The sequence below is a fragment of the Apodemus sylvaticus genome, chromosome 19 (genome assembly GCF_947179515.1).
Source record: "Apodemus sylvaticus chromosome 19, mApoSyl1.1, whole genome shotgun sequence".
Taxonomy (NCBI): domain Eukaryota; kingdom Metazoa; phylum Chordata; class Mammalia; order Rodentia; family Muridae; genus Apodemus; species Apodemus sylvaticus.
In genome coordinates this window covers 33,888,781-33,909,163 of record NC_067490.1, presented here as the reverse complement: position 1 = coordinate 33,909,163, position 20,383 = coordinate 33,888,781, and the positions used below count along the sequence as shown (strand labels likewise).

Below are 20,383 nucleotides of genomic sequence, written 5' to 3'. Positions count from 1 at the left end.
GTTCAAGGCTAATCTGGTCTACCTAGTGAGAACAACCAGAGCTGAATAGAGTGACCGTCTCTAAAAACCAAAACCAGGATAAAACAAATAAACATCAACCAAACAAAAAAACCCATACTTCTGGCAAAATTCTAAAGAAGTTGTTTTAAAACTAAAAGAAATATTCTGATAAAATAAATGTGTAAAGTTCTAGTATGCTTTGTCTCCTAGATACGGATGTATGTTGAGTACACAGTACACTAGTATGCATGGTTAGTCTTAAATTGTTTTCAAGTTAAAAGGCTATTCTTTTTTTTTCTTTTTTTTTGGATTTGTTTTTTTTTTTTTTTTTCCAAGACATGGTTTCTCTTTATAGCCCTGGCTGTCATGGAACTCACTCTGCAGACCAGGCTGGCCTCGAACTCAGAAATCCACCTGCCTCTGCCTCCCAAATGCTGGGATCACTGGCATGTGCCACCACTGCCTGGCTTAAGATATGCTATTCTTAATTATCACTTTTAAAAATAAAATTAAAGCCAGGTGGGTACCAAACAGCTAAACTTCAAGCAATTAGGAGGTAGAGATAGTCAGTAATTCAAGGCCAGCCTTGGCAATAGGGTGAGTTCAAGGACAGCCTTGGCTATAGGGTATGTTCAAGGACAGCTTGTCTATAGGGTATGTTTAAGACTAGCCTTGGCTAAAGGGTGAGTTTAAGGCCAGCCTTGGCTATAGGGTGAGTTTAAGACCAGCTTTGTCTATAGAGTGAGTTTAAGACCAGCCTAGGCCACATGAGACTGCTTTAAAAATCAAACCAAACAAAACCCCAATTAATTAATTAATTAAAACCCCAGAACTAAATTAATTCTGTCCACCAATTCAATTATTTATGGAGAGTTTTCCTTATGGAACTCTAAAGAAAGAGCTATAGATAGAACTCTAGTTTGCAAAACATTAAGTTTGAAGTGTAGAGTACTGATGAAGGAAGAGTAAATTTGGAATTCTAAACAGAGAAATTGTATAAACTTTGAAAATAAAATTTCTGGGTAATGGCGTAGCAGAAATCAGTACAATGTGAAGCAATAAAATATGGATTAAAAAACAGCTTTAACATAAGCTTTAGTAGATCATTATTTTCTCCTAAGAGATTCATAATCCACGGGAAATCAGCATATACAGTTATTTAGTCATTACTTGATTTAATTACAGAATAGTTTATTTTGGCTTAAAGAAGTATGATAAGGTTTTAGAATTTAACATATTTATTGAATACACACTATGCCTAAACTTTAGGGCTGTGTGGACAGGGACAATGATGTATAAAAGTTAATAAGTATAAATTAATTTGCATCAGAGCTTTACTTTTCTTTAGAAAGATGGAAAACATAAAGGTAGAGCTGAAGTGTTTCAATATGAATGCAATATTTTAAGAATCTTAATTACCAATACGTGAGTAGCTCAGTCTGCAACTGAACAAATGAAGAAGTAAGAAACTTGAGCAGGAGGTTATCATACTTCTGAAGACACTGTAGGCAGCTTTAACCGTATGCTGCCTGTCCCACATGAGCCCATTTCCCTCCGAATTTCAGTACAACCCTACTTCAGTGTCTACGGCACATACCTTAGCCAATGGGTTAATAACACCAACAGTAGGACTTGTGTTAAATATTTTGTTGAAGTTAGTTTCTCGATTGACTAATTCCAGCTGGTAAAATTTATTATCCTCCTATGCAAAAGAATTATAAACATCCTTTCAACATTTTCTATTATAGATTTACAGACTTAAAATGTGTGAGTGCCATTTCATTAAAAAATTTAATGAAGTATAAAGGTGTATAAAACATCTCTACACTTGATTGCCCATGTCTCAAATGTAGCTAGCAGGTCACTTTTAGCACCTTTTAAACCTTGGGACTAGGCACTTGATCATAACCATTGATACCCCTTCATTCCTGTCTACAGAATCTACTAATGGCCTCTCTCTTGGTGGTACCTACTGTGGCATCTGAGTAGGTCTAAGTTGTACTCAAGGTGTTATGTACACACAACTTCTACTGACAGGAATGAAGACAATACTGAAGAGACCCAGGCCTCTTTTGTTGGTTACTGGAATATTGTAACTAACTGTCCCTATCAAATTGGAATTTCCCCACAAGTCTCATGGCTCAGAGAAGGAAAAGGTAGAGATACCAGACAGAGGGAACACTTGCCTCCAAACAGGATTTCAAACAGTCCTGACAGGTTGTCAGATTGCCTTGAAGGAGGGACAATGACAATAGGCAAGACCACATCTTGGCCAAGACTATTAAGTTATGCGTATCTCTTTCTGGCATTTAAATCGCAGCCTCATGTCAGGACTCCAAAGATGGGCACTGGGGTTCAGGGCAGAGGGATTCACTTCTACCCCTTCCCACTGTGGGTTCATATGTTACATTTCCCTTTCCTGCTTTTCAATATTACTTGTCTGTTTAGTTGGCCAGTTGAGAATGGGTAACCAAGCCTACTGTGTTAGGGCTGCCAGAGCCAGACTCTGACCTGAAGGGTTTTTATAACCTACATGTTTCACTGGTTTCCATATATACATGTGACACTACTATGCATTATTCTTCAGTACCTGAAAATGGATTTGATCACGTCTGGTCTTTTGAGATAGTGATGTATTATACCAAGGATAAAGGAAAAGAGAATGGCCCTTGCAGAGATAAAACCTTTCATTTTTGAGAAATAAGTAAGATGCGTTAAGTAATTTAGCCAACAGATGGGGAAAGCCACAGCAGATGGAGGAGTATGGGTGAGAATGATGGTTGTGTTCAGGCTGGCCTTGATTCTAGTGTAATCTAGTAGGACTTTCTTTGTTATCACCAACTCTCATTTACATTACAGGTCTTGTCCCGCATGCCTCTTGAGGGTCAGGGAACCACCCTGTTGCAGACAGAGTGTGGACCTGCCCCTGGTTACCATATTGTATCCACCCTCTGATGAGGATAAACGCAGTTCTATCTGTAACATTCCAAGCAGTAACCGGAAGAGTAAATAGCTACTTGTGGGCCACAGGCGAATCCACTTGCTGTGCTTGCTCACTTTGGAAATGAAACAGCGTCCTTCCATGAGTCTGCTGCTTTGGCTCATATGTGCCAGCCTTGGAAAACTGGGTGCTTAGCCGACTGCAAGCCACAGGAAATGGCACAGCCTATCCCTGGGCTCCCTCTGAGAACCCTAATCCACCCTGGAGGTTTCAGAAGGAACTTCATACATTTCAAAAAGAATGTCACAGTCGTGAGAACAGATGGAATTTTCTAGATCACAAAAATAAGTTTAAAGGATGCCAGAATATTATTCTTGTGCAGTTACGTGCTAATATGCAAAGACTGTAATTAAAGTAATCAAGGAATGTGTAGAAGATTAGTGTTATTTTTACTTTCACTATGTAGGACTTTTATTTAGTGACAAGGAACAGCAGCAGTTTAATTACTGACCAGGATATAGCATTTCAAAAAATTCTGAAACATTTTATACATTTTCAAACATCTGTATACTTTTTTTCATTCTCAAGTAATAATGGTTCTAATGAAGACAGAATATTTACTGTTAGAATCCTATTGTTTTTCACCAGTGGATTTCTGAGTGCCCTTAACGCTGAGTATCCCTGACTCCCCGGATAAATCACATCTCTTCTTGGGATGGACCGCAAAACCTTTTTTTTTTTCTGTTTGTTTGCTCTTGCTCTTGAGACAGGTTCTTGCTATGTGTGTATCCTGAGTCACTCTTGAATTTAATATGAAGCTTAGGGTGGCCTCAAAGTCAAGATCCTCCCCGCAGCCTCCCGAGTGCTTGGATGGCTCAGTATCTCTCTGGATCAGTGTTTGGTGGACCACACTTTAGGAAATGAACAGGATTCATTTGAGCCAAGCATGGTGATGCCTGCCTGTAATCCCAGCCCTTCAGAGGTTGAGGCAAGAGGGTTGCTGCGAGTTTTAAGGGCCCCATAGCATAACTATCTCAATAAATAAATAAATAAATAAATAAATAAATAAATAAATAAATAAACCAACCCAGCAAAACCAACAACAAAAGAGGGAGAACTAATCTGTAAGTTGACAGTGCAGTCTAATGCATAGCCACGTTAACAGATTTTTCTTTATTCTAATATTGTATGTACAATACGCGTCTCTGTATATACCAATAGAATGTTAACTATTAAGTGGTAAAGACATTATTAAAAATTTAATATGTGTTAAAAGTATTTATTTCAATAAAAACACTGAAGAAAAGGGTAAAATTCCCTTTTCTAATGCCAAATTTAAATCTGAAATTATAGCTTAATAAATGTGACCACAATACAAGGATTTTACTTTCCACTTTCATTTAGCATTATGCGAAAACACTTCCCCATTGTCTATTATCAATATGGTTGTACTAAAAACAAAATATCTTACAATGAGTTTCTTTATGACCTGGTCTCGTTCTGTGAGCAGGGATTTTAATTCTGCAATCATCTGTACATCTTCTGGCCTCGATTCTCTCATTAGATACTTCTCTTCCATATCTTCTAGTCTATAAACAAGAAAACCTTTATCTCACTAATATGACTCAGACAACATCATCCTGTTGTAATAAATACCTACATTCTTCAGCTAGTCCCGGTTTAACACACAGGCATGATAATGTGATTGCCCCAGGAGCCATTAAATGCCTCAGGGGTTATGTTTGGGAGAATTAAGCCGCTGTAAATCATGTGTGAATGATGTGAGGTGTTCTTTGAAGGAGCTGAGAAGCCAGATGACACAAACTTTACAGACTCAGGCTGGGTACTATTAGGAGTGGTAACCATCGATACACTGCTGTGTGGTGAGGTACACAACATATATAAGGAGCAAGAAAAGATACCAAGGGAGGGAGAACAGAAGACACACAATGACATCCTCTCATCCTCTCGTCTCGGTTTGTGGGGAACGCAGTTTTAAAACTCTACATTATCAACCAATAAGAACAAATTGTTCAAGGCTCATCAGGGAAGAAAATAATCACATTTTCTTGTAGGCCAACTCATTCGGTGGTATTTACACACAGTGTAATGTAAATATTTACACACACTGGAAAGATTATACTATCTATGTGTGAACAACAAAAAAGGTGTAAGGGTTATGTGCTGAAGCAACCACAAGATGTCACTAGAGTGCTGCCTCTGTGGTTAGCAGCACCAGGGATGAGGAGCTACTCTAAGAACAGTTGCTAGAGACTGTAGACAAATGCACCCTAGATGTAAAGCCTTATTTGTTTTCGTTGCAGAACAATGAGCAAGTTAATCAAACAAAGTAAAGTGAATTAAAATAATCATCTACAGTTTTGGAATCTCCTTTTGTTGTACAGGAAAGATCTCCTCTGCTCAAATGCATGCTTTAATTTAGTTGAAACATTCTATTTATTTATTTATTTATTCATTCATTTATTCATTCATTCATTAGACAGGGTCTCATTATGTAGCCCTGGCTTTCCTGGAATGCACTATGTAAACCAGGCTGGTCTCTAACTCACAGAAATCTACCACCTCTGCCTTCCAAGTACTGGGTTTACAAGTGTACATTACTGTACCTAGTTTAGTTGAACCGTTTTAACCTTCATTATTATACTGTCATTCTCTCCACGACATACCTTTACATCAGCAACAATTTTAATAAAGACTAGATAATAATGAAGACACAGTACTGACAAGAAGGAATCTATAAGTACAAATAGGAAAGCATTAAAGGAGAGAACAAGAGACTATTATGAACCAGGTGGAACTCAGAAATATCAAAGGTCTCATCCATCCTTCTACTAGGAAGGAACTTGGTACCATTCCCACATCCATGTCAAGACACTGGGCAGTGGTTTTCCACAGCTATCCGGGCAGCTCACTAGGCCAACAGTGCTTCTAAAAGGCTGAGTGCAAAGACTGACTAAGAGATTGAGGGGAGGGGGTTCTAAGATTATATATATATATATATATATATATATATATATATATATATATATATATATATATATCCTGTTCTTCTTTCTTTTCTTTCCCTCTTTGACACAGGGCCTTACTTTATATCTTGGATTTGTTGTAAACTCAGATCTTCCTACTTTGGCTTTCCAAGTACAAGGATTAACAGGCAGGTATTACACTCCCAGCTAACCTCTCATCCTTTTCTGTTTGGTTATATATTTTTTTCTTTTAGTGTGTGTGTGTGTGTGTGTGTGTGTGTGTGTGTATGCCTGTGTGTGTGTTTTGTTTTTTCAAGATGGTTTCTTTGTGTAGCCTTTGCTGTCCTAGAATTAGCTCTGTAGACCAAGCTGGCCTTGAACTTACAGAGTTCAGGAGGCCTACCACTGCTTCTTGAGTACTGGGATTAAAGGTGTACACCACTACCAGGCTAGTTCTATATTTCTTAAATGACCTTTATGAAATATGCTTTTGACCCCAACCCATAATAGTCAGGTCTGTGATTATGAATATGGTAGCAAGAATCTAGTTTTATTTTCAGATATCATTCAAGAGTTTTCAGATTATCATTAAAAGTAATACAAAGGCTGGATAGAAAAGAGAAGCAGAGCACATGGAAGTGCTAATCAGGGTTACTATTGGACTCTTACCAAGCATATACACACCCCCTTGTGTGTGTGAGTGTGTGTGTGTATGTGTGAGTGTGTGTGTGTGTGTGAGAGAGGGGGGGGAGAGAGGGAGAGGGAGAGAGAGGGAGAGAGAGAAAGAGAGAGAGGTGGGGTGAGATGGGTCAGGGTCGGGAGTACGTACAGGTCAATTGTCCACAGCTTCTAAACAACACAGAGAAATTTCATCCATCTCATGCTGCTCTCTGACCCATCTGACAAGACAATCAATGACTAAAGATGACAGACCTGAACCACAGTATTACCAGGACACACGGAGCCCAGAAATTACAATTTAAACATTCTGTTATTTATAAACAAAATAGAGGACTGAAGCGTTTTACTGTTGGACTTCTATAATTTCCAAGCAGACTTTGTTAAGAAGGCCACAACTCCTTCCAGATGTCCTAAGAGCTTCTGAAAATAGCCTGAGTGGTAAGTTAAACAAAACAAACAAAACACCAACACACAAAAAAATCAAACAACTACAAAATCATTGGAGTTTTAGAGGTTAAGAATTAAAAACAGCAATTCTAGCATGGCAGAATACGTCTTTTTAGTTAGGAAGTACTGGTCTACCTAACGTCCATGTGCAGAACTGGCATTTCTCTCATAAACAATTTTTTTTGTTATGGTATAGTGAGGTGCTAATATAAAGTAAACCTAACCAACCCCACCCCCAACCTCTTGCCTGGTATAGTAGCCTATGTCTACAATCCCAGTACTTGGGAGGTAAGAAAAGGGAAGGCAAGAATTCAAGGGCACCACAGACTATTGGAGGTTCTGTTTCAAAAACAAAGCAACAAATAATAAACCCACAGAAACTAAAAGGATAAACATTACTCACGTTTCAAACAATAAATATTCCTGAAGCCCAAGTTACTGGAACAGTTTTTATTTTACTTAAACTTTCTTTACCTTTGGAAAATGTCATTTAGGCAAAATTGAGTAGCCTGTTCTCCCGTTTATTATCTTTTTCCCCCTCCCCTTTGGGGTCTTAGCAATCAAAACAGTGTCTTGTGCTTGCTAAGGAAGCATTCTACCATTGAGCTATGTTCTAGGCCTTGCTTGTTTTTAAAGCAAATGAAATTCAATACATTTAAAAATTAGATGCAAGGGTTTTTGTTTTTGTTTGTTTGTTTTGAGACTAATTTCTCTGTGTAACAGCCATGGCCATCCTGGAACTTACTACCTAGACCAGGCTGGCCTCGAACTCACGGAGATTCACCTGCCTCTGCCTCCCAGTCTCTGGGATCAAAGGCATGCACCACCACACCTGGCTAGATATAGGGTTCTTTGGGGACAGTCAAATTTCCATGAAGTTCTAGGAGGATTTGAATACTCGGCACTAGAGAGTACAATTTCTAGCAATCATTTCCAAGACACAAAGACTCTGGCACTGTTTCTGCACACCATTAAACCTGTTGCCCATTCTCCCTAGGAGTTCAGTGGGAATGAAAGCAGAAGGGAGAAGCGACGCTTCCAGCTGCTCCAGGGTTTCCTCAGCACTAGACTCTGGTCCTTAGGCTTCGCATGCACCTCTCAAGTTCCCCCCTCGGCGGGCGGCTCTTTAATAATTCACCGGGGCTTTCCGAATCTGAAGCATCAAAGCTGAGGTGGGGGCAGCTTCTGACACAATTGGACAACTCCAGGCTGTTGTTATTAATTTACATTAACTAAGGAGAATTGGAGTTTAAGCTCTCAGGCACACTGGCTACACTTCAAGTGGTCATTACTGCTCATAGCTACCAGAGTTGGGGGAGCTAATACAGAACATTTCCGTTATCAGGTAGAAACCTGTGTAGAATTTGACTTTAATTAAACAAATGACTACCTAAATACGATGGTAGCAGGTAAAAAGAGAAATGTGGCAGGTCCGTGTGCAGCCAGGGCAAAGAAGAAAATGAATGCCAGTTCTAAAAACAGGAAGGCAAAATACTTTACTTAATAGTAATATAATTCTTCAATTATCAAAAGATCAAAATATTAAGTGGGACATTTGCTATCTGCTAAAATTTGGTAACGAACAAATAATACATGTCCAAATAAACACACAGCCTTTCCTTCTTGCATTTCTTTCTTGTATTTCCTTCTTAATATTCCTAGGGAGATGCCAGGACGCACAGACAAACACAGGCTGTTCTCTGTGTGAGTGTGCTGTTTCGAGGTGTGAAGAGGGGTGTGACGGTACTGGCATGTACCTGGTGGATACAAAGGCCAGGGAATGCGAGAGCAACAGCTCCAAGGCTGATTTTATCTGCTTTTCCCCAAAGCATGTTGTATGTATGCTCTGCCACATTGCACAAGTCCCAGTGGCTGAAAAAAAAAAACAAAAAAAACAAAAAACAAAAACCTAAAACTTGACTTTAATCTAAGCAAACAACAAATCACTAAGTTTGTGGAGATAATGAATTTTTTTCCTGAAATGTTGGGTAAACTTCACTAACAAACAAATGTGGGAACACTCACAAAACTTATTCATGGCTTGTTAGCATATGCGTTCTTATGTGAAGAGGGCAAATGCTGTCTGTCAGAAAACAGTGCCTTATCCCAGAGGGCACTTGAATAAATACAAGCAGCCGGTCGCTACTGAGTGTGCCTGCGTGAGTTTGCACCTACGCAGGGAGTACTTGCTGAGACTGAGAGGTTACACAGATCCAAGATGCAAAGATGGCATCTCTATCTGAGGGAGGTAAACAGGTATAAGAGCACAGACGCAGAAGACAACCTAACAGAGCCGACAGTCTGACCCTCAGAGGGTGTGGTGTGGCGGTGGTGACTTCATTGTGACTTTACGGGGGGTATCTGGATAATTGGAGAAGTGAATAAGACATTAGCAGCTTCTTAGAGCACATGAAACCTAAGATGACCTAAACCAGACCAGGGATTAGATCAGAGAGACAGACTGAATTCAGAGAGTTATCTGACGCAGTTTGTAAAGACCCTGGAAAGACAGGGGCCATTAATCTTCTTAATGATTATTAAGAAATACAGATTTTTACTTGAATAATGGGGTTACTAAATTTGAGTGATGACTTTATTTGTAATGATTTTACTTTATAGACTTCCAAAATTTAAAAAAAAAACATTTAAATGCTAATTGTAGGAATTCAAGCAGTACCCAAGTATAGGAAATGAAGTCTTTGCACTTTTCTGTCCTTCATATCCACAGGTACTTGCTAAACGGACACACATCGTTTAAAGTGCATGTTTGCTTTGAAGGATGTTTTGGGTGTTATAAAATATGTACTGTTGACTCATGCATAGGCTTATAAAATTTCTATTGTTCACAATATACTAACAACTTCACATTCTATAATGAACAGACTTTGACACGTCATCACGGAAGCCATCTACCAATGGTGTGTGTGTGGTGGGGAAGGGGCATGCGTATTATTTTAACAGACCTACAGCTATGGCAGCAAATGAAACAGATCACTCAATGGCCTTATCCTAATGAGAGAACACACACATCACACTACATCTAAATGCAGTACCTACGCCTTCCTCACTCAGCACCGTCTGCACTGCATCCCAACCGCTAGGCGGAGCTTAGACACAGTGCTCCTCCGTTCATGACCCACACAGGAATTTCCTTGAATGCAATATGACTTACGACACTTGTAATGCTGCATTTATTTCCTTGAGTAGCTCATTAGTCTTATTAAAATCTGCCCGCATGATATTTTTCTCTCTGAGGTGGTCTGCTGTCATGACATCCAGCTCTTTCTCAAGTCTCTTGTTTAAATCTTGTTCATGCAACCTGTTCAATTTATTTTTAGTTAAGAAAATGTTATTCTGAAGTCAAGTTTCCAAAGCATCTATGTTCTACCAGATTTGAAATGCCTCCCCCCCCCCTTGCCCCTGCCCCGTTTTGTTATAATATATGGGAAATTAATGTAAACATCTTGAGATAAGCTACGGAGTTTGCTGTGGGCTGCTGGGTAGTGTTAAAGTTTGTCTCCTTTAATGCTTTTTTCTAATACATCTTTAAAATCTTTAATGGCGGTCATTTTCCAAAGTTAACAAGTAACAAATGCATTAACGAATAACAAAAGCATTATCGAGATGCAGACATTTTATTTTCCAGATGACATCATACCCACCACACAGAGTGAAGAGTGGACTTCAATATATTATTACTAGGAAGGCACTAGTCATAAAAACAGGGGCATGCTGCTAGGCATTCTGCAAGAATAGTTTAGACAACAATGCATCTTCTGCAGTAAGTACTGGCATACCTCATTTGCTGGTTGGATTCACTCCGTATTCTGAGAATTTCTTTCCCCTTAAGTTCCAGTTCCTTCGTTAGGGTACTTATGTTTTCGTGGAGGTGCTGGACCTCCTTATCCAAGTCTGTGATGTGGTGCTCCCGGTGCCGCAGCTCCTCCTGCAGATCACTTATTCTACACATGTGCTCCTTACTCTGCAAGAAAGCACAGAATGCTAAGCGCTCTCTACACATTTGCTTTCTGCACTAACGCGACAGACCGAAATGACAATTTTGAATGTGAAGTGTAATCATTCTGACAAGGCTTCAGAACCAAACTGAATTGCTCAAAATGAGAAAACCTCAAAGCCCTCTGTCTTCCATAGAGCCGAGAAATACTTACATGAATATAGTTACAATATCATGGCTGTAAGGGACTCAAAAGAGCGTGAAAGTCTAGTTCACTCATTTTATAATAATGAGGAAATCACTACTTATGAGCTGAATTTTTAAAGATAGTTTATAATTAATGTCAAGTTGATTGTGTATATACATGTACATGTACATATATATATCCAGGAATAGAACATGTGTCTCTTAGTAAGTTGTATAGATCTTATAATAAACTGCTGGTACTATTGTCCTTTAGTCTTAAAGGGATTTTCATCTAGGGAGGCCTCCATCACACACGCACTCCATGATTTAGAAAAGCAGACTTCTACTGCTTTCATGGCTGTCCATACAGTTATCTGTCTAGAAAGGATTTGTTTTCTACAAGTCAGTGTTTTCTACAAGTTCTGTAAAGCAGACACTGTCAACTTTACTGCAGGAAGAGTTGGCAAAAGTAACTTTCCACTCTGGTTACAAGTGGCTCATTTAAAAGGTCCTCACCATGGCGAGCAGCTCCAGGCTGGCCACGTAACACGGGAGAACCAACCAAGCAAAAGCTGTGGGTGTAATGAACCAGGAGCAGCTTTCTCTGCATGGTGCCTACTGCCGTATCCTTCCATGAACACACATCTCCACAATCACAGATTAGCAGAGTAGAAGAAAGTATGCTGGGTCAAGGACCAAAGCTTAAAAAGTATAAGCAAATAGTGGCAAATTACTATGTTGGGAATATAAGTTATCTGTCTTCTTGGTGAGGACCTGCTCCTTCTATACAGTTATGTCATTCAATGGGACTGTTCAATTTGACTAAATTAAACTACATAAAATTGAAAATGTAGTTTCCTGGGTACACTAGACAACCCTGGGCTATATGGGTACCAACTACTTCAACGGCCCTCCCAGATGCAGGACGAAGGGTTGCCGTGCCTAGTCCACTGAATAGTGCTGTCCTTACCCTTGACATTTTCATATTTCATTGTCTATTTTTTCTAAGATGCAAAGTACAAAATATTCAATTGGAAAGTCATAAAATAAAATGTAATTTTATAACCGGTATACAAAGATAAAGTTGCTCATTTCCTCCGGGGAAAAAAAAAAAAGAAACATTTTCATTCATGTGCAATTAGCAGCAACTACAAAGTACCATTCCTAGCATGAGGGTTGGGAACTCAGATCTAAGGAATCAGTGCAGAGTGATGGCGCTTACCTGCCTTCGGCTGATGTCTATGCTTCTCTCTAATTCCATTTTAGCTGCTGCCAGTTCTTGATGGTGACTATGCCGTAATAAATCAATGGAAGCTGCGTGTTGATGATTTAGTTCAGAACGCAAGGAAGCTGGAACGCAAAGAGAAGAGGTTAGAAAAGATCCAGGATACAACTTTTAAAATTAGGACACTGGTGAATGTGCCTAAGGAAGACTATATAAGGTTTATAAAATTTCTATTGTTCACAATATACTAATAACTTCACATCTATCGTATACTATTGTGTATTTGGAATCTGCTCAGCTTTGCTGAGGATGTGAAAAATGCCAAAAGCTGAAGTGACAAAGGTGTGTTTTTTGGGAATTCAATCTGAAGACAAAGTGGAGATTAAATGCTCTACTGTTCGATGTTTTAAAATAATGTGGAATTTGGAGTTGTACACTGACAATGTTTAGGAGGCATTTTTCCTCCCAGTAGAAATGTTTACAATGTCCCTAGACCATGCAAAGTACTGGCTGATAGACACTCTTAATGATTGGAGGCCAGTCATCACTTGCATTAGAGTTTGGAATTGATTTTTAATTTTTAATTTTTAAGGCGAGATCTCACATTGCTAAGGCTGATTTGACCATGCAAACTGTGCAACTGGGGCCTTGAAATCTGGACTCTTCTGTATCTATCTCACACATACCGACAAGAACTACAGGCATGTATTATGCCTGGCCCTGGAATTAATCATTTCACATACCTCACAAACATTTACGGAATGACCACGGAATCCTAGGAAAGTATACAATTTGACACTGCCTTTGTAAGCTCACAAGCCAGGAGCTAAGGTACCATGCTAGGGAATCAAGCGGAATATCAGATGTTAATATTAGGGATAATGAAAACTCAGTGGCGAAAATACCCAGATTTCTGGGAGTCGGCGAAGGGAGTGGATGACAGAGAGATTGTTACAGTGACTCACTCTACAAGACAGAGGGAATGAATTGGGGTTCCTAAGTAGAGAAGGGGGGTGCTTTCACCGTGGAGGAAGAATATGCAAGCAAAGCCAGAACCCAGTCTGTCCCACAACTGTCAGGTCTGTGCAGCAGGAGGCCACAGGGTACACAGGGACACGAAGGAAAATGGAGCCCGCATGGATTTCACTCAAACCTTTAGGCCCGTGGCTCTTAAACTGCAGCGTGAGCCACTGTTTCTCACAGAACACAGGGCTCACTCATGATATTTCCTTAAACATGACTGATACTTGAACACTTTTAAATGTTAATATGGAGATGTGGATAAATGGCAAATTATGGATTTTGAGGCTAAAACATGGAATCTAATGGAAGAGATGCTGCCCCTGATGGCAGTTGGCCAACTTAAGCTCCTCCTGTGGTCTTCATGGAGATCATGAGGGGCTTCTTTAGAAGAAAAACATGCCAGAGACTCTCATGTAGGACCATGGATAGGCTCAAAGAGGGAAGCCTCATGTGAAGTATGAACATTTCAAAGTTTTCACTGACAGCTGTGAGAAGGAAGTCAGGAGGAAAGTTATGATAACAATATTTCAAAAAAGATATATATATATATAAATGCCTAGAGAGATGGCTCAGCAGTTAAGAACACTTGTTCTTCCAGAGGACCGAGGTGTGATTCCTGGCACCCACATGGTAGCTCACAATTATCTGGAACTCCAATTCTAGGGTATTCAACATCCTTTTCTGACCTCTGCGGGCACTAAGCATGCGTGTACTGCACAGACCTATATGTAAGCAAAAACAATCATGCATATACAATAAACATAAGCAGCAAAAGAAAACATATGGCCTTGGTGTAATTATGATGGAAGGCCTAACCCAGAGGAAACAGGCATAGAAAGGATTTAAGAAGAACTCACAGGCAGAATGTGGTAACAAAAGAAAAGAAGCTGCTCCCATTTTCCAAGTTTTGACAACTCAATAAATTGACACTGTTAATCAGAGTGGGAGGTAGGGGGTAGACACGGACTTTGGACAATGGGGAGATGATACGATTGTATTTTAAGATCTAGTTAAAAATCAATGCCTCGACATGTAGTAACAAATACTAATTTAATGTACAAAAACAAGAAGGTTGATCCAGAAACACCCATTTGGAGTCTCCAGCACAAAGGTGATAGCTAAAGCCGTGGAGGTAGATAAAAAGGAAAAGGGAAAACTATTTAATGGATACACATGAAACAGGTCTGGCCCATGAAAGTCAGGGGTACAGAAAAAAAATCATCACAGTGAGAATATATAGTAACATGGAGAGCAAGAGGAGAAAGATCCAAAAGGTGAAGCAGCCAGATGTGCACATAGAGAAGATGAGATGAGAACCAGTCGGTGAAGATAGCTCAAGTCGGTGGTGACCCCAGGAAGAGTATCTCATGGGAGTGAAAGGGAGAACATACATAGCCAAAGGATCCTGACACAAGACTAGTATCTAGAAGAGATAGGTAGAACATCTAAAACTCAGCATCAACAACGAAGAATCCAACCAACAAGGAAGACGTGAAGCTGATGAGAGAATGAAAAATATTCAATATCATTGTCCACTAAGGAAATGTAAAGCAAAACTATAATGAGATATTATGACACTCCTATCAGTATACCTGACGTACTGTCACATGCCTAACACTGGTAAGATGCAGGGGGAATGAGCCATTCATACAATGCTAGGAGATTGCAAAATGGCAAGTCAGGTGCCCTTGTGAGTGTGTGTGTGGATATGCGTGTGACTGCATGGGTATGTGGGTGTGGGTGTGGGCGTGTGTGTGAGGGAAGACATGTGTGGTACGTGCATCGGTATAAGAGTTGGGGTGCATGGGTGGGTGTTTGAGGGCTACTGGCCAGTGGCTAATTTCTGGGATTCCTAAGTGTCCTGTCTCCATTTAGTTCCATGACTCATAAAGACAAACCTTTATGAGCACTGCCTTCTCAGAGGAAGCTCAGCCCCTCTAGTCTACCTTCCCTGCCTCTTTATACAGTAGCATCCAGTAAAGTCTTGTGGCCCACTTAGTCATCTGGGTGGATCCAAACTTTCAACACACAGCTTGATGCTTTCTGCTGACACTTACAATGGAGGAATGTACAAATAAGTATGGTAAGATTATGATCCTGTCCACAATACCAAGCATAGCTTTTCCTTCGTCTTCTAATTCAAACCGGAGCGTCTGAAGCTCCTGCTCCATCTCCACGCGGAAGCCCTCCATGGACTCTCGGTGCGCATCCTTCAGTGACTGCAGCTCTGCAGAATGCTTCTGCTGTAAGTGAGTCTCCAGAGCCTACACGGGGGAAGCCAATTATATCATTATACGAGAGAGAGAATGCAGCAAACACAGTGGAGATGGTTGGCAAGCCCAGGAGTTAAGAAAATCAGGATATAAAGTAATGTAACTGGAAAACAAAATTCAGTGGGCCAATTCAGTAGATAACAATTAATTATGAAATCAGTTTGGCTCAACACGTTTTGTTGAAATTGGAAATATAGACCTTTAGCTTCAGGCAGTTTTCAAATAGGATCATTTTCTAAAGTTGCTAAGGATACAAATTACTGAAAACTAAGGGGGAAAAAAGATCCTGTGCATACAGACAGGAGAGGAGGGTGTTACTAAGAAATCAACACAAAGCCTCAGTTAGGTTTGCCTAAGCACAGTGAGGGCGTTATGAAACATCACTTCAAATCTTCTATAGCATTTTCTATGAAATGCAAATACCCCACTCTCTGGAAAAAATAAGCAAAGTAATAGCTATCCTGGGGATTCTAGCTCAGAATATAATAATATGGGGTGTGGGAAATGGTTCAGTGAGTCACATTTTTGCTGTGCAAGCATAAAAACCTGGGCTTGTTAATTTACTTATCTGTATGTATGTGCTTTTAACATAAATGTGTGTATATTGCGGGTGTGCACGACATGTGTTCTCTATGTGTGCTGGGGGGGGGTTCTTAGAAGACAACATAGGATGTTGTTGGCTTTTGCAGTCCATCTTGAGGCAGTTCCTTGTCGTTTTGCCACAGCACTAGCACAGGAGCTTCTGGGATATCTCTTGTCCCCACCTTCTATCTCACCGTAAGGTCACTAGGATTATAGATGCGCACTATTGTGCATGGCTGTATATTAGTTCTGAGGACATGAACTCTGGTTCCTATAGTGGAGTGGCAAACATTTTACCCACTGAGCCATCATCTCCTTAGCCCAGAGCCTGCACTTAGATCACCAGCATCCGTGTAAAAAGACAGGCAGGGCCGTGCACACCTGTAATCACAGTGCTGGGAGAAGGAGACAGGAGATCCCTGGGACTCACTGGCCTGATTAGTCAATCAGTGAGCTGCTGGCTCCAGCAAAGGCATTGCTTCTCATTAAAGCAAAGCCAAGCAAAACAAGGGAGCAGGAGAGGAAGACATCTGGTCTCTACATACACATGTGCAAGTGTATATGTGTTTCTCTCTCTCTCTCTCTCTCTCTCTCTCTCTCTCTCTCTCTCTGTCTCTATCTCTCAATCTCTCTCTCAATCTCTCTGTCTCTCTCTGTATCTCTCTCTGTGTCTCTGTCTCTCAATCTCTCTCTCAATCTCTCTGTCTCTCTCTGTCTCTCTGTCAGTCTGTCTCTCTCTTTCTCTCTCTCTCTCTCCTCTCCCTGTCACACACAGACACACAAAGTAAAAGCTAAAGAATATGATAATGATCCAGTAATATATTCATTTGGTGTAAAACCCTTTTAAGTTATCACAGCTATGATGAGATTTTTTAATATTAGCTTTGGGATTATATTATGAGGAAATTGTATTTTAAAACACATCTAATTTTATTATATCATGAATAGTTCTTGTATGTAGAGAAAAAAAATATAAGGGTAAAGTCCAAGATTAAAAGAAAAAATCATCCCTTGGATCCATTTCCTCTTCCTCATCTTCCTCCTCCTCCTTGTCTTCTTCTTCTTCTTTTCTTCTTTATTGTGGGCTCAGAGTAAAAACAAATTTAGAGTTTGATAAAAATCTGAGTGTGGTGACACATATCTGTAATCCAAGCACCGAGGAGGCTAAGGCTAGAAGATCAGGGGTGCAAGGCGAGCCTGGGCTACAGAGTGAGTTCAAGGCGAGCCTGGGCACATGAGCCTCTGCCTCAAAAACTTTTGATAGAAGCTTATTACGATAATAATACATTATGAATAGGATAGTAACAACTGCTAACTGCTAAGGAGCCAAAGAGGTACTCAGCCTGGCATTATGATAGACGAACAGAATGTCAGCTCTGCTCTAATGTGTCTGCTGTTATGTGCAATATTAGTCTGTGTTTAAGCACTGTGACTCCCTACAGGGGAGGGCGTTTCACACCCTGGAGAGCAGTTCAGTAAAACAATGTGTAATGTCTTAAAGAGAGAGAGAGGATGGAGGATTAGAGTTGCAGTTCCTTCTACCTGTTGGTTTCTTTTTTGTTTTTTTTGTTTGTTTGTTTGCTTGTTTGTTTTTTTCGTTGTTTGTTTGTTTGTTTTGGGGGGGTTTTTTGTTTTTTGTTTTTTTTTGGTTTTTCGAGATAGGGTTTCTCTGTATAGCCCTGGCTGTCCTGAACTCACTCTGTAGACCAGGCTGGCCTCAAACTCAGAAATCCACCTGCCTCTGCCTCCCAGAGTATTGGGATTACAGGCGTGCACCACCACCGCCTGGCTTGCAATGTAATTCTTAAATCTCTGGGGCTGGTGATTCCTATTTCATTTTCAAATGTTAGGCTCACATTGTTCTGCATACAGACCCCAGACCGTTAAAATGGGGATCTACTGCTAACTGTCATTAATCTCATGGACAGTCTGCAAACACGTTTCCCAAGACCCTTACCCTTTGTTCCTTTTCCTTCTCTTCTTCCATGGTCTGGAACGCGAGGACGTGCGCTTCTTTGAGGGACTTGTGCCTCTGCTGATGCTGCTCCTCCAGCTCTTCCAGCTCCTGGGTGAGCCGCTGGCGCTCTTGCGTAAACTGCGCTTGCAGCTGCTGCAGAGACGTTTGCGACTGGCAGAGCTGCAGCTCCAGGTTCTGCTTGAGCAGAGAGATCTACACCAGAGAGACATACGGCAGAGACTAAATGCAAGGCCTGTGTCGCAGACTGCTGGCCCAAGGGGAAGGGCAGGTCAACAGGTCTCATGAAATAACCGTCTTGGGTTTGAAAACGTTCTCCATTCAATTCAGTCCATGGGCACTTCCATGACTGTTGGGTGTGTGTATGGTGTGTGGGTGCGGAGGTCAAAGGAAGCCATGGAGTCAGGTTTCTCCTTCTACCTGTGTGTGGGCTACAGGAATTGAACTCAAGTTGGCAGGCTTGACTCAAACCCTTTATTAGCCGAGCCATCTCGCCAGCCCAAAAATCTGATCTTGAGTTATCACTAGTTTGAATCTGTCTTCAGAAATTGCCTTGAACACAGTCTAATTACCATGCTTGTAAAATTATGCATTATATATATCTGCTGTAATAATATGCTGCAATACATATAACATGTATAAGATGAACAGAAACAGGAGGCAACTAACACTACTGTAAGGTAAAGTTGTTCTGAGGAGAGTAAACTAAAGGTTAAATGGTTTCTCTGAGAGGCACTGAGTGCGATTGTTAGGCTGTGGGTTCAGCTAGAAGAGGCACCTCTCTCCTAGTATCTGTACCTCACCACTGTGTGGGAATTGGGCATTTCCATACCATACGCCTTCCCTCATAGCAGCTCCTGGCATACGAGAAACAACACAGTAATTGTTAGTCAAGATTATTCGAGGACTGAAGACCTGATCTTTGGAAAGATCTGTCAGGTTGTTCTTTACTTATTATCTATTTGATGTGTGAGTGTGTTTGTGTGTGTGCATACACACACACATTTGTGAGGGCACCCACAGAAGCTAAAAGAGGACATCATATCCTAGCCCCTGGAGCTGAGATTATAGGCAGCTGTAAGCTACTGCGCATGAATACTGGGTGCCAAAGCCAGGGCTTCTGGAAGAAGGGTAAGAGCTGGGAAGGGATTTATTGTTCCTCCTGAGAGCCCAAACTAGCAGCCTTAGTATATCAAACATCCCCTCTGGCTGTTTTAATTCAAATGGCGGCTTTTCAAAGATCAAAAAGCATGTGGGCATAGGTGGTATAAGTATTATGTACAAATACTGTTTAATTTTACCCATTTCTGCTCATATCCACAGGTTCTTCTAACCTGAAATGGTGTAAGTCGGTTTTACTCTAGAAGTCTGAAGAAAAGAGGAGCTCTCAGCACAAAGAAAGCTCCAGAGAAAGAAGACAGACCCAGGCCTCACCAGCAATGCAAAGGAAGGCAAGAGGGAAGAGCTACTCACTGGCAAACAAGAAAAGCTAAAAGCACTGGGGATAAGTCCTTGCAGTGAGCTTGGCTGAAATATTAGCTTCAGGAAGGGTTGGGGACAAAGTTACAAACAAGGATTAATAAGAGTCAGCACACGCTGTCACGGAGATAGCCAAGCCCTGGTGAGAGACACACAACCGACACAGATGTTTGAGCTGCCATTATGTACTTCCAAAGAAGCCGTTTTGACTGTTGAAATTTTATGAATTATTAACTTGTATGCAATGGTATATGTCAGGGGTTTTACAGACTTGGGGGGCTAAGGGAGGAGCTGTAAGTCTCTGACTCCAGGCAATGAACTTCTTCAGAGTCTGAGACAGGGTCTCACTCGCAGTCCAGGCCAGCCGTCCATCTGAGTTCAGAGATTATGGCTGTGAGCCACCACACATAGCTAACTTCATGAAAACAAACAAAAACAAAAACAAACCACACAGCAACAGATAAGGCCATGCTGTGAGCTAGGATTATAGTTTATGTGCTTAGAATTTTCTGAAAGGCTCACCAGGGTGAAATGACTACTAAGGAGAGCCCAGAAAGACAGGGCAAGGCATAAAATGTAACTGCAGTAAGCATGACTGTGAACACAAATCTATAACCAACAGAGTCCTC

General features: G+C 40.7%; 1 protein-coding gene across 1 annotated transcript in view; it reads right to left on the bottom strand.

Annotated features, from left to right (window-relative positions):
- Fam184a (family with sequence similarity 184 member A) overlaps window positions 1-20,383 on the bottom strand; it is a 114,983-nt gene that overhangs the window by 3,341 nt on the left and 91,259 nt on the right. Inside the window, exons 10-16 of the mRNA XM_052164273.1 lie at window positions 18,258-18,470; window positions 15,556-15,709; window positions 12,420-12,547; window positions 10,854-11,038; window positions 10,229-10,375; window positions 4,413-4,530; window positions 1,598-1,702 (exon numbers count right to left, since the gene is read on the bottom strand). Of these exons, the coding sequence (XP_052020233.1) occupies window positions 1,598-1,702; window positions 4,413-4,530; window positions 10,229-10,375; window positions 10,854-11,038; window positions 12,420-12,547; window positions 15,556-15,709; window positions 18,258-18,470 (1,050 nt within the window). The remainder of the gene's footprint in view (window positions 1-1,597; window positions 1,703-4,412; window positions 4,531-10,228; window positions 10,376-10,853; window positions 11,039-12,419; window positions 12,548-15,555; window positions 15,710-18,257; window positions 18,471-20,383) is intronic.